General features: G+C 43.4%; 1 protein-coding gene across 1 annotated transcript in view; it reads right to left on the minus strand.

Moving 5' to 3' along the window:
• LOC122557547 (lectin-like) overlaps positions 1-5,710 on the minus strand; it is a 29,566-nt gene extending 23,856 nt beyond the window's left edge. Inside the window, exon 1 of the mRNA XM_043705294.1 lies at positions 5,613-5,710. Coding sequence (XP_043561229.1) covers positions 5,613-5,710 — 98 coding nt within the window. The remainder of the gene's footprint in view (positions 1-5,612) is intronic.
• Positions 5,711-13,772: the final 8,062 nt, after the last annotated feature.

Here is a 13,772-nt window from a genome sequence, read left to right on the forward strand (position 1 = left end):
AGCACAAAAACTTCCAGCTCGGCGAACAGAACCACAACAACGAGCACCCGAGCTACAAATCTTCACCCAAACTTTGAAATATTGCATTCTACAGTGAGTGGTGGACTCCGTTAGACATGATGTGGAGATTAGATTAGATTCCCTACAATGGAAACAGGCCCTTCAGCCCAACCAGTCCACATCGACCCTCCAAAGAGTAACCCACCCAGACCCATTTCCCTCTGACTAAAGCACCTAACACTATGGGCAATTTAGCATGGCCAATTCACCTAACCTGCACATTTTTGGACTGTGGGAGGAAACCAGAGCACCTGGAGGAAACCCACGCAGACACGGGGAGAATGTGCAAACCCCACATAGACAGTCGCCCGAGGCCAGAATCAAACCTGGGATCCTGGTGCTGTGAGGCAGCAGTGCTAACCACTGAGCCACCCCGAGGTGCTAGAGTGGACAAAATCACAAGTCACATGACACCAGGTGAGAGTCCAACAGGTTTATCTGGAATCACAAGCTTTTGGAGTGCTGCTGCTTCATCACCTATAAAACTATAGGCCAAATGAAAAGACAACTATTGTTTCCATAGAAGACCAAGAAGCCCTACACCATCAATGTTGAAACAAGCAGTGTGGCTTAAGGGTTTGGATGGAATGCTACAAGATGGTTCAAAAACTCATGAGAGTGCTCAAGGTCGGTAAATACATTTTATCTCACCAGCTGCGACTTAGCCTCAGACATTGCTCAGTGCAGCCCCATTATTCACTTACCAACAATTTCTGTCAATTGTGACTCCTGTCTAATATTCAAAGCTGTGACTCATGGTCTCCCACTTAATACAGTTACCAGTGTCACAGCCACAATTCAAGCTGCATGCTGCTGGCTATTCAATAATCGTATCTGGGTGGGTTTCCTCTGGATGTTCCAGTTTGCTCCCACAGTCCAAAGATGTACAGGTTCGGTGGTTTGGCCATGGGGTTAAAGGTTAGGGGGGTACATTTAGGTAGGATGCCTTTCTGAGAGTTGGTATGGATTCGATGAGCTGAATGACCTGTTTCCACACTATAGTAGTTCTATTATTCTATAAATAACTGATATCTCATTTGGACAGATAGTACCACTTGGTCTCACCACAAGGTGGCAGACTGCGTCCAGAGACAACAGGAGCTAGCCAGCACAGGACAGACACACAAACCAAGGTAGAGGAGATAGTATTCACTGCTATTGGAGCTGCTATCAATGCAGAAGGGCTGAAGCTACAGAAAATGATGGCGGCATCCTCATACTTAATCCTCCTTCTTCTGTCACAGTACCCCTTCGACCCACAATCTTTCTACTTCATAAACTGCAGATAGCATAACTGTCTGTCTCTCACTTACTGCCCATCAGGTCACTTACAAGCGTACCCTTTGGAATTTCTCCTACCAGATAACCAAGAACTGCCACCTGGTTTGCTATAGGGGAAGAATAACCACTGGAAGGCATACAAGATGCTGAGGATGAAGAAACAAAAATATTTCAGTTTATCACATGCAGCCACCAGGTCAGATTATCATATTACATGTAATCTAATGGCTGGCATCGCAGAATGGAGAGACACCAGTCACGTGATCTGCAGCCAGGGAAAGGGCTATGATTTACACAGTTGCGAACAGGCTGGATGATGATGAGATTGACCGCAGAGGACTCGTATAAGCACGTGAATGCATTCTGCTCCACAGGCACAGACTGTTGCCATTATGGCTGCAGATACTAACCATAACATTTCAATGAGAAATGCAGAATGGCTTTTAGAATGACAATGAGAAATGCAGAATTACCTCTTACTTAGGTAGCAGCCAGTCAAAAGCAGTTTTAATCCTCACTACGTGCAACTATCATTCAAATCTGAACATTACCCTGCTATCTATTATCAGCAGGAATGGGTTTTGGGTAATCCTGCAGAATAAACCACATGCACGTTTTCAAGCCCTGTTCAAATTCACAGTTAGAAAATAGAGCATAAAACTGTACAGCACAGGAGCAGGTCCTTTGGCCCATAATGTTGTCCCAAATACGACTCAAACTAAACTAATCCCTTCTGCCTACCCTTGGTCCATATCCCTCCATTCCTTGCAGATTCACATGCTAATCCAAAAGTCCCCTAAACACCCGTACTATTTCTGCCTCCTCCACCACCTCTAGCAGCACATTCCAGACTCCTACCACTCTCTGTTTAAAAATTTACCTCCTCTCACTTTAAATGCATTCGTCCAGTATTAGACATTTCAACTCTTGGGAAAAAGATTTTGAACGTCAACCCTATCTATGCATCTCATAGTTTTTTAGACTTCTGCCAAGTCTCCCCTCAACCTCTGTTGCTCAAGAGGAAACAACCTGAGTTTTTCTAGCCTCTCCTTACAGTTCATACTCTCTCATCCAGGCAGCATCCTGGTAAACCTCTCCATAGCCTTTGTATCCTTCTTAGAGTATTTTGTTCAATTCTGGTTGCCATATTGCAAGTCTGGCCTAACAAAAGTCCGATAAAGCTGCAACATGATATCCTGACTCTTGTACTCAATTCCCCAACCAATAAAGGTAAGCATGTCATATCTGGAAATGTGTTGCTGGAAAAGCGCAGCAGGTCAGGCAGCATCCAGGGATTAGGAGAGTCGACGTTTCGGGCATAAGCCCTTCTTCAGGAAGGCCCATTTCCAGCTCTGATCTCCAGCATCTGCAGACCTCACTTTCTCCTCTAAGCATGTCATATACCTTTTGTACCATTCTATCGACTTGTGGCCTGTGGCCACTGTCAGGGAAGTATGTACTCTGTACAACAATGCTGTTCAGAATCTTGCCATTAACCGTATACTTTTCCTTAACATTTTAACCTCCAACGTGCAGCACCTCACACTTATAGAGACATAGCATCATAGAGGTGTACAGCACGGAAACAGACCCTTCAGTCTAACTCATCCATGCCAACCAGATATCTCAATCCAACCTAATCCCACCTGCCAGCACCCGATCCATATTCACCCAACCCCTTTCTATTCATATACCCATCCAGATGCCTTTTAAATTTGCAATTATACCAGCCTCCACCACTTCCTCTGGCAGCTCATTCCATGCATGTACCACCCTCTGCATGAAAAAGTTGCCCCTTAGGTCTCCCTTATATCTTTCCCCTCTCACCCTAAACCTATGCCCTCTAGTTCTGAACTCCTCCACCCCAGAGAAGAGACTTTGTCTATTTATCCTATCCATGCCTCTCATGATTTTATAAACCTCAATAAGGTCAACCCCTCAGCCTCCGACGCTCCATGGAAAACAGCCCCATTCTGGATTAGTGGTGCTTTAAGAGCACAGCAGTTCAGACAGCATCCAAGGAGCTTCGAAATCGACGTTTCGGGCAAAAGCCCTTCATTAGGAATAAAGGCAGTAAGCCTGGAGTGTGGAGAGATAAGCTAGAGGAGGGTGGGGGTGGGGAGAAAGTAGCATAGAGTACAATGGTTGAGTGGGGGAGGAGATGAAGGTGAAAGGTCAGGGAGGAGAGGGTGGAGTGGATAGGTGGAAAAGGAAATAGGCAGGTCGGACAAGTCTGGACAAGTCATGGGGACAGTGCTGAGCTGGAAGTTTAGAACTAGGTGGGGGAAGGGGAAAATGAGGAAACTGTTGAAGTCCACATTGATGCCCTGGGATTGAAGTGTTCTGAGGCAGAAGATGAGGCGTTCTTCCTCCAGGCGTCTGGTGGTGAGGGAGCGGCGGTGAAGGAGGCCCAGGACCTCCATGTCCTCGGCAGAGTGGGAGGGGGAGTTGAAATGTTGGGCCACGGGGCAGTTTGGTTGATTCCCGGAGATGTTCCCTAAAGCGCTCTGCTAGGAGGATCCCTGTCTCCCCAACGTAGAGGAGACTGCATCGGGAGCAAAGGATACAATAAATGATATTCGTGGATGTGCAAGTAAAATTTTGAAAAACAGCCCCAGCCTGTCCAGCCTCTCCCTATAGCTCAAATCCTCCAACCCTGGCAACATGCTTGCAAATCTTTTCTGAACCCTTTCAAGTTTCGCAACATCTTTCCGATAGGAAGGAGACCAGAACTGCATGCAATATTCCAACAGTGGCCTAACCAATGTTCTGTATAGCCTCAACATGACCTTCCAACTTCTGTACTCAATATTCTGATCCATAAAGGAAAGCATACCAAGCGCCTTCTTCACTATCCTTATCTACCTGCGACTCCACTTTCAAGGAGATTTGAACCTGCACTTCAAGGTCTCTTTGATCAGCAACACTCCCTAGGACCTTACCATTAAGTGTATACCCTGCTAAGATTTGCTTTCCCAAAATGCAGCACCTCACATTTATCTAAATTAAACTCCATCTGTCACTCCTCAGCCCTTTGGCCCATCTGATCTAGATCCTGTTGTAATCTGAGGTAACCCTCTTCACTGTCCACTACACCTCCAATTTTGATGTGATCTGCAAACATACTAAATACACCTCTTATGCTCACATCCAAATCATTTATATAAATGAACGAAAAGTAGTGGACTCAGCACCGATTCTCGTGGCACTCCACTGGTCACAGGCCTCCAGTCTGAAAAACAACCCTCCACCACCACCCTCTGTCTTCTACCTTTGGAGCCAATTCTGTATCCAAATGGCTAGTTCTCCCTGTATTCTATGAGATCTAACTTTGCGATCCAGTCTCCCACGGGGAACCTTGTTGAACGCCTTATTGAAGTCCATATAGATCACATCTACTGCTTTGTCTTCATCAATCCTCTTTGTTACTTCTTTAAAAAACTCAATCAAGTTTGTGAGACATGATTTCCCCACACTTAACTGAATTAAACTCCATCTGCCATTTCTTTGCCTATATCTGCAACTGATCTATATCCCGCTGTATTCTTTGCCGACCTTCTACAATTTCCGTGACTCCATCAATCTTTGTATCATCTGCAAACTTACTAACCCACCCATCTACATTTTCATCCAAGTCATTTATATACATTACAAATAGCAGAGGTCCCAGTACTGATCCATGTGGAATGCCACTCGTCACAGATGTCCAGCCTGAAAATTCTCCTTCCACCACTACCTCCTGCATTCTCAGGGCAAGTCAATTTGAATCTAAGCAGTCAAATCACCATGGATCCTATGCATCTTAATCTTCTGGAATAATCTACCCTGAGGGACCTTGTCAAAAACCTTACTAAAATCCATGTCGAAAACATTCACTGCTCTACCCTGATCAATCACTTCATCACCTCCTTCAAAAATTCAATCAAAAAGTATACATGACCTGCCCTACACAAAGCCATGCTTTTCCAAATGTGTGTAAATTCTATCCCGAAGTGTTCTCTCCAATAGCTTCCCAACCACTGATGTGAGACTTACCAGTCTATAGTTTCTTGGAATATCCCTACTTCCCTTCTTGAACAGAGGAACAACACAAACTACTCGCCAGTCCTCCGGAACCTCTCCAGTGGCTAGTGAGGATACAACAATCCTGGTCAAAGTCCCAGCAGTGTCCCCTCTTGTCTCTCAAACTGGGATAGTTACCATTGGGTCCTGGGGATTTATTAATTGTCTTCAAGAAACTCAACACCATCATTTTCTTGATCTCAAAATACCCTAGCATGTTAGCGTGCATCACACTAATCTCACTATCTTTTATATCTTTCTCCTGAGTGAATACTGATTCAAAGTACTCATTTGGGATCTTGTCCATATCCTCTGCTTCCAAGCACAAATTCCCTTTTTTCTCATCTGATATTAAATTCGACAAATTGCTCCATGAACATCCATTTGTGGCACTCTCTGCTCTTCCTTCTCACTCTTCTAGCAATTGAGCTGCTCTACATGCCCTCTGCTCATGATCCCTGACATGCTTTACTCCAAGGAAATGCCGACTGCTGAACGCAAATCTGGGAGAAAAAATGGGAAGTTGTTTATTTACTGCACCTGAGAGACCTGTGACACTGGGTTGGGGAGGGGGAGGGGGTGGGGGTGGGGGGTAGGGACGGCAGTGGTAGATGGGTGGTGATTTGGTATACTTGTTTAATTCTCTGGATTTTATGTAATTGGCCCCACCTTTTCACTGTGTTTTCCAAAACATGAATCCAGCCTCGGTGGACAACCTACTTGTAAGAATTTAAATGGGTCATGCAGCTCTTAGCATTCTGTCAGAGCTCCAGGTCAGCAAAGGCAGTTTTCAACTATCAAAATCTTTTCTCCACCAACACCCAACACCCCCTACCCCAAATCTTTCCCCTCCCCCCACCCCAAAACTATAGCATAAATGCTGTCCCCGCCACACTTCACTTCAGCTCTGATGAAGCATCAACTAGCTTGCTCTCTCTCCATGGATGCTGTCTGACTCACTGTGATCTTCAGCATTTTTTGTTTTCTCTCCAGGTGAGCAAATTCTGACTATGATCTTTGGATCTGAGTGTTTTGTTTCTGGTTCACCAGTGGAGGACCCACAGTATGGGAGGCCATTGTTTCACTGAAGCATGAGCTCCCAAATGGCACCAAATCAGCTTCACACACTGACCTGCTCAGTGGCTCTGGTAGTCACATTCTGCAGCACATAATGGCCTCACTATATGCTTTTTAGCACGTTTCACATCATGGATATCCTTTTGGACATTTAGGGCCAGCTCTCAAAATCACTGACACATGGATCTGAATTGCACCAGAGAAAACAATTTTAGTGCACTCCGAAGAGCTGTTATTTATTTGTATTGCTCTATTCAAAATGAGGTTGAAGCTCTTCGATTAACACTTTGGCTATGAAATACAAGGTGTATCTGATTAAAAGAATTTGGGTATCGTCACACCTTGTCATTGTTATGACATGGGGTAAACCCTCCTGCTTAAATTTAAAACCGGCCACACAGAAGGGATCTATCCCGTGCAGTAATCTGTGAAAATTCGACAGGCCAAGAACTAGTTAATGTAAAAATTAACAACTTTATTTCTTAAAGTATAACAGAATAATTAACTAACAACTATTTACAAGTTCTTCCTTTAACCTAGTTGTTACCTTCCCTTCTATAATACTAGTCCGATAAAACTCCCAATTATGATTTACAAAACAAAACTTCTTATCTCAAAACCAGGTAGCTTTTGTTTTGTCTGAATTCTAGTCTTCTTTTCTTCTTCTTAGGGATTTCTGCTTCACGGGTTACTGAATGATAAAGGTACCTTTTAAGAGAGCTATTTTTCGGGCAGTCATGTTACATGCCGGGGCTTCACAGTTCTCCTCTCAACTGTTCAATGTCCCCCCGGTCATATACTCAAAAGCATCGGATTGTGTCATTAGCTTTTAAGACTGTCAATATACAAAATTCAAACTGGATTGGAATTTGGTATTTTCCAGGGTATAATTTAAACTAATTGGCCTAATTCAAAGCTATTTTGTCATTTCCAGGCAACCAGCTAATCAAGTTGTTCGACCAAATGTTACATTATATTTCTTTACAGAACATTTGGTTCTGTCAGGTAGTTTTGCTAGCTTTTAACTCTCAAAAGGTACAATACACTCACATCTTCATAACACCACCCCCCTTTAGAAAAAAATGAACCATCATAATGAAAAGATGACTTAATTTTTTTCTAAGTTTTAAACACATTACCCGAACATACAGATAACTTTAATAAAAGTTCGCCTTAAATTCTTCCATTATACCCAGATATATATAACATTAAATAAAGACAAATTTCATCTAACATCTACCAGTTAAATCCACGATAACGCATATGTGATTACATTTTTCCGACCTGCAACATGTATGATTTTTAAATTAAGAGTCTGTAACATAAGATTCCAACAAAATAATCTCATGTTCTTGTCTAAAGCATTCTAAGAATGTAAGCAGTATATTACCGTCTCTGACACATTGTTCATGACATACACATTAAAATGTTGTAAGACCAGTACCAAACTCAATAGTTCTTTTTCGATTGTGGAGTATTTCCTCTGGTGGATGTTAATCTTCTTCAAAAAAGTAACCAACTGGCAGTTCAATCCCATCCTCATCTTCCTGTAGGAGTACAGCTCCAATTCCTTTGTCACTAGTATCGATGGCGACTTTAAAAGATTTTGAGAAGTTTGGTATAGCTAAAACTGGTTTGTGGTTAATATTGATTTCAAATGGTCGACTGCCTCCTGACATGGTTCTGTCCACCAAAACTTTGTGTTCTGCTTCAGTAAATCGGTTAACGGTGCCACTACACTGCTGAGGTTTGGAACAAACTTCAGATAGAATCCACTGAGTCCCAAGAATCAAAGCACCTCTTTCTTCAAGGTTGGTCATGTGAATTCCGTGATGGCCTTAGTCTTTGCGTTCCATGGGCACAACCTCCCATGACCGATGTTATGTCCTAAGAACGTCACTTCTGCTTTTGCTAATTCAGTTTTATTTAAGTTTATCACCAGTTTTGCTTCTTGTGGTCATTAAAAGAGCTCTGCCAACTGTATCATGGGGTCTTTTCAGGATTTACTGAAGGTCACTACATTGTCCAAATATACTGCACAGTTTGTTAACACAGCCACAGCTCTGTTCAAGAGCCTTTGGAATGTAATGGGTGCATTCTTCATTGCAAATTGCATCACTTTAAACTGATACAGCCCATTTTGGGTAACAAATGCAGAAATTTCTTCAGCCTTCTCTGATAAAGGTACCTGCCAGTAATCACGCAGTAAGTCCAACTTGGTGATGTAGCTGGCTTGTCTGACTTTCTTGATACAGTTCTCCAATCTAGGAATTGGATATGAGTCCGATTTTATAACGGCATTGACCTTCCAATAATCCGCGCAAAATCGTTGAATCCCTTCCGGTTTGGGAACGAAGATGATCAGCGAACTCCACTCATTCTGACTTGGTTCGATGATGTCCTCGTCGAGCATGGGCAACACCTCCTTCTGGACCTGTCTGGCTTTGAAAGGATTAAGCTGATAGGGGTGTTGGCTTATCGGAGCAGTATTCTCTACGTCTACTTCATGCACAATAGCATTAGTCCTCCACATCTGACTCTTACATATGTCCTTATACTGCAGTAACAAATCTTTCAACTGTGTCCTATGCTCCTGAGACAGATAGCTTGTTGTGGTTCTGTTCACCGAGCTGGGAATTTGTGTTGCAGACGTTTCGTCCCCTGTCTAGGTGACATCCTCAGTGCTTGGGAGACTCCTGTGAAGCGCTTCTGTGATGTTTCCTCCGGCATTTATAGTGATTTGTATCTGCTGCTTCCGGTTGTCTGTTCCAGCTGTCCACTGCAGTGGCAGGTATTTTAGGTCCAGGTCAATGTGCTTATTGATTGAATCTGTGGATGAATGCCATGCCTCGAGAAATTCCCTGGCTATTCTCTGTTTGGCTTGTCCTGTAATAGTAGTGTTGTCCCAGTCAAACTCATGTTGCTTGTCATCTGAGTGTGTGGCTACTAAGGATAGCTCGTCGTGTCGTTTCGTGGCTAGTTGATGTTCATGGATGCTGATCATTAGCTGTCTTCCTGTTTGTCCTATGTAGTGTTTTCTGCAGTCCTTGCATGGGATTTTGTACACTACATTGGTTTTGCTCATGCTGGGTATCGGGTCCTACGTCCTGGTGAGTTGTTGTCTGAGAGTGACTGTTGGTTTGTGTGCTGTTATGAGTCCTAGTGGTTGCAGTAGTCTGGCTGTCAGTTCAGAAATGCTCTTGATGTATGGTAGTGTGGCTAATGCTTTGGGTTGTGGCATGTCCTCGTTCCGTTGTCTTTCCCATAGGCATCTGTTATGAAATTGCGCGGGTATCCGTTTTGGCAAATACATTGCATAGGTGTTCTTCTTCCTCTTTTTGCTGTGGTCCAGGTCCATTCCTGATTGGTGGTTTTTGAAATTAACGATTTTTGGCGCACAATTTCTTGTCTGTATTTGTGAAGTCTATTGTGAGTGTCTGTAATCATTACCTGGATCATCCTAAATCCGTTCTGTCTGGCTGTGTCCCTGGCTTGTGGGTTGTTGACTGGTGGTCGGTATCTAACACATGGTGGAAGGATTCGATTCTTTTGGCATTCATGCAGGAACCGGAGTTGTTCGTTTGTGGCGCTTAGGCGATTAGCACAGGTTTCCCATTTCCTGGCTTGTCTTGGTGTCTCTCGCCCGTAGGTGTTCAAAGTTTGTGAGAAGATTTGTAGCTCGGGTGCTCGTTGTTGTGGTTCTGTTTGCCAAACTAACACACTTCAGAGAGGACACCACAACACACACCTGGGTTAGAAACCTCTCCCACAGACAGCTCACAGACACGGAAAGAACAATACTGGCCAAAGGACTCAACTACAACCACAGAGACGCCAAGACAGCAGACTTCCTAGCAGCACTAGAATGCACACTCAGGATCAATGGACTGACAGAAGAGACACAACAAATAGTGAGACAAAGTATCGTACCTTTGATAACAAGGAAAAGACAAACACATAACCTCAACACCAAGGAGAGGGAAGCACTAAAATCACTAAGAAACGAATAGAACATATTCATACTACCAGCAGACAAAGGCAGAATGACGGTCATCCTGGACAAAGCAGACTACATCCAAAAAGTGCAACAACTACTTGCAGATACCAACACCTACCAAAAGAGGGAGTTTGACCCCATCCCACAGCTCACCAATAGGATAAACAACACACTGAGGAACCTACAAAAAAAACAGACAGATAACCAGGTTTGACCCAGATATGTGTCATCCACATATCTGGGTCAGATATGTGGATGACATCTTTGTAATCAGTAAAAACACACAAATAGAGGACACATACCGGATCATCAACGCCACACTCACAGAAATCCGATTCACTAGAGAGGAAGAAAAGGACAACCAACTCCCATTCCTAGACAAGATGGTACAGAGAACACCAAACGGACAATTCACCACAAAGGTATACAGGAAAGCCACACACACAGACCAAGTCCTGAACTACGAAAGCAACCACCCCAACATACACAAAAGAAGTTGCATCAAGACACTGTTCAAAAGGGCCACAACACACTGCAGTACACCAGAACTGCAAAAAGAGGAAGAAGAACACCTATACAATGTATTCACCAAAAAGGGATACCCGCGCAATTTCATCAACAGATGCCTAAGGGAATTCTCCATTCGGTGTTCTCTGTACCATCACATCTAGGAATGGGAGTTGGTTGTCCTTTTCTTCCTCTCTAGTGAATCGGATTCCTGTGAGTGTGGCGTTGATCATCCGGTGTGTATTCTCTATTTCTGTATTTTTAATGATTACAAAGGACTCATAACAGCACACAAACCAACAGCCACTCTCAGACAACAACTCACCAGGACGTAGGACCCGATACCCAGCATGAGCAAAACCAATGTAGTGTACAAAATCACATGCAAAGACTGCAGAAAATACTACATAGGTCAAACAGGAAGACAGCTAATGATCAGCATCCATGAACACCAATTAGCCACGAAATGACACAACAAGCTATCCTTAGTAGTCACACACTCAGATGACAAGCAACATGAGTTCGACTGGGACAACACTACTATTATAGGACAAGCCAAACAGAGAATAGCTAGGGAATTCCGAGAGGCATGGCACTCATCCACAGATTCAATCAATAAGCACATCGACCTGGACCCAATATACCGGCCACTGCAGCGGACAGCTGGAACTGGCAACCGGAAGCGGCAGAGACAAATCACTATAAATGCTGGAGGAAACATCACAGAAGCGCTTCACAGGAGGCTCCCAAGCACTGAGGATGTCACCTAGACAGGGGACGAAACGTCTGCAACACAAATTCTCAGCTCGGCGAACAGAACCACTACAACGAGCACCCGAGCTACAAATCTTCTCACAAACTTTGAACAGATAGCTTACTAACCTACCGCACTCCTCAAGGACTTCTTCATTTTTTAATCCACTTCGAGGCACATCAAAATTTGTATCATCTGGATTTGATTCCTCACTCTGCAGGGCAATAACTAACACCAGTTTCTTCAGTTCTTTCTCTCTAGTATAACTGTTTCAACATGTTCACATGACATACTCGATACCTTTTCTTTCTATCTGGCATCTTTACTGGACAGTTCACTTGACTCAACCTTTTCGTAAATTTGATAGGGACCACTAAACCTGGCATTGAAGGGATCTAACACATCATCCCCTCGGGAAAACCTTTGAGTCTCAGAGCTTTTATCTGCCAACTGCTTCATTCTACACTGTGCCCTCTTTAGCTGCTGTTTAGCTAAATCACCTACTCACTTTAATCTCTCCTTCACCTCCAATACATAATTCAAGTGTGAGATTTCCGACTTTGGTCCTGTAATTTTTCTTTAATGAATTTCCAAGGGCCTCTCACTTCATGACTGAATATTAACTCAAAGGGAGTAAACTGAGTAGATTCATTTTTGCATTTCTCTAATGGCAAACAATACGAATAGGATACTTTTATCCCAATCATTCAGGTAATCCTGACAGTATGCTCTCAACATGGTCTTCAGGTCTGATGTCACTTTCTAAAGCTCCCTGGGATTCAGGATGATATGCATTGGATTTAAAGTGTTGTATACTTAAGCCTCCATAATATCCTTAAACAGACGAGCAGTAAAATTTGACCCTTGGTCCAACTGAATCTCTCTGATAACCCATACTGTGTAAAGAAAGCTACTAACTCCTCCACTACCCTTTTTGCCTTGATACTCCATAATGGAATTGTCTCCAGAAATCTGGTAGACACGTCCATTATGGTTAACAAATGCTGGCTCCCACTTTTAGTTCTCAGGAGGGGACCTACACAATCAATTATAACCCGCATGAAAGGTACTTCACATGTGGGAATTGGCAACAAAGGGGCTGGTTTTATTGCCGCTTGTGGCTTACCTACCATTTGGCATGGATGACACGTGTGGCAAAAGTTAACTATATCCTTATGCATTCCAGGCCAATAAAATGTTTTTGTCCATTAACCTGAGTCTTTCATACCCCTAGGTGACCTCCTACAGGTAGTTCATGTGCTACCCATAGCGACCTCCTGTCTGTACGCTACCGGCAACACAACCTGATACACTTCAGCTCATTTCCCCTCTGCACTAACCTGCTGTGGTCTCCATTTTCGCCTTAGGATTCTATCTTTCAGATAATAACCCTCCAGAATATTTTCTGCCTCCTTTTCAGAGTATGTATCCACATATATATCTTTTATTGCCTTGTTTTGCTGTTGCAGGTCACTTAGTCTTTCAGGAGTAAATGCTTCTGTCTGATTCTCTGCCTGTTCAGGTCTTTCCTGCACCATTCTGTCAAACAGGGTAACCGCTTATCGAACCTCAACTCCTTCATCTTTCTCTTTACTTTTCACTTCGTGCTGTGACTTCTGATAGTGGGATCTGGTTACCACATAGCCTGGGAAAATACCAGGATATTTCTGTTTTAACTCCTCTGTTTCTTGTTCTTCCTTGGGCTTCTCCACAGTAAGGGGTGTCACTCCCACCTTGGATCCTGCCAACTCATTCCCAAGAACAAGCGGAATTCCTGGAACTGACACTATCAATCACTCCCATTGTTACTCCCCCAGTCTTAAGTTGGCATTCAAACCTGATCTTAAATAGGGGAACACTAAATTTCTGTCCATCTATTCCACAAATTACCACACTCTTGGATAACAAATCAGAAAGAGTGCATATTCACTCATCCCTTACTATCAGCGACTGGTTAGATCCTGTATCTCTCAAAATTATAACTTTTTGTCCTTCTGCCTCTGTTCTTTCTGAGTAAACTTTACCCAAAGAAGT

This window comes from Chiloscyllium plagiosum, chromosome 15 (assembly GCF_004010195.1).
Source record: "Chiloscyllium plagiosum isolate BGI_BamShark_2017 chromosome 15, ASM401019v2, whole genome shotgun sequence".
NCBI lineage: Eukaryota > Metazoa > Chordata > Chondrichthyes > Orectolobiformes > Hemiscylliidae > Chiloscyllium > Chiloscyllium plagiosum.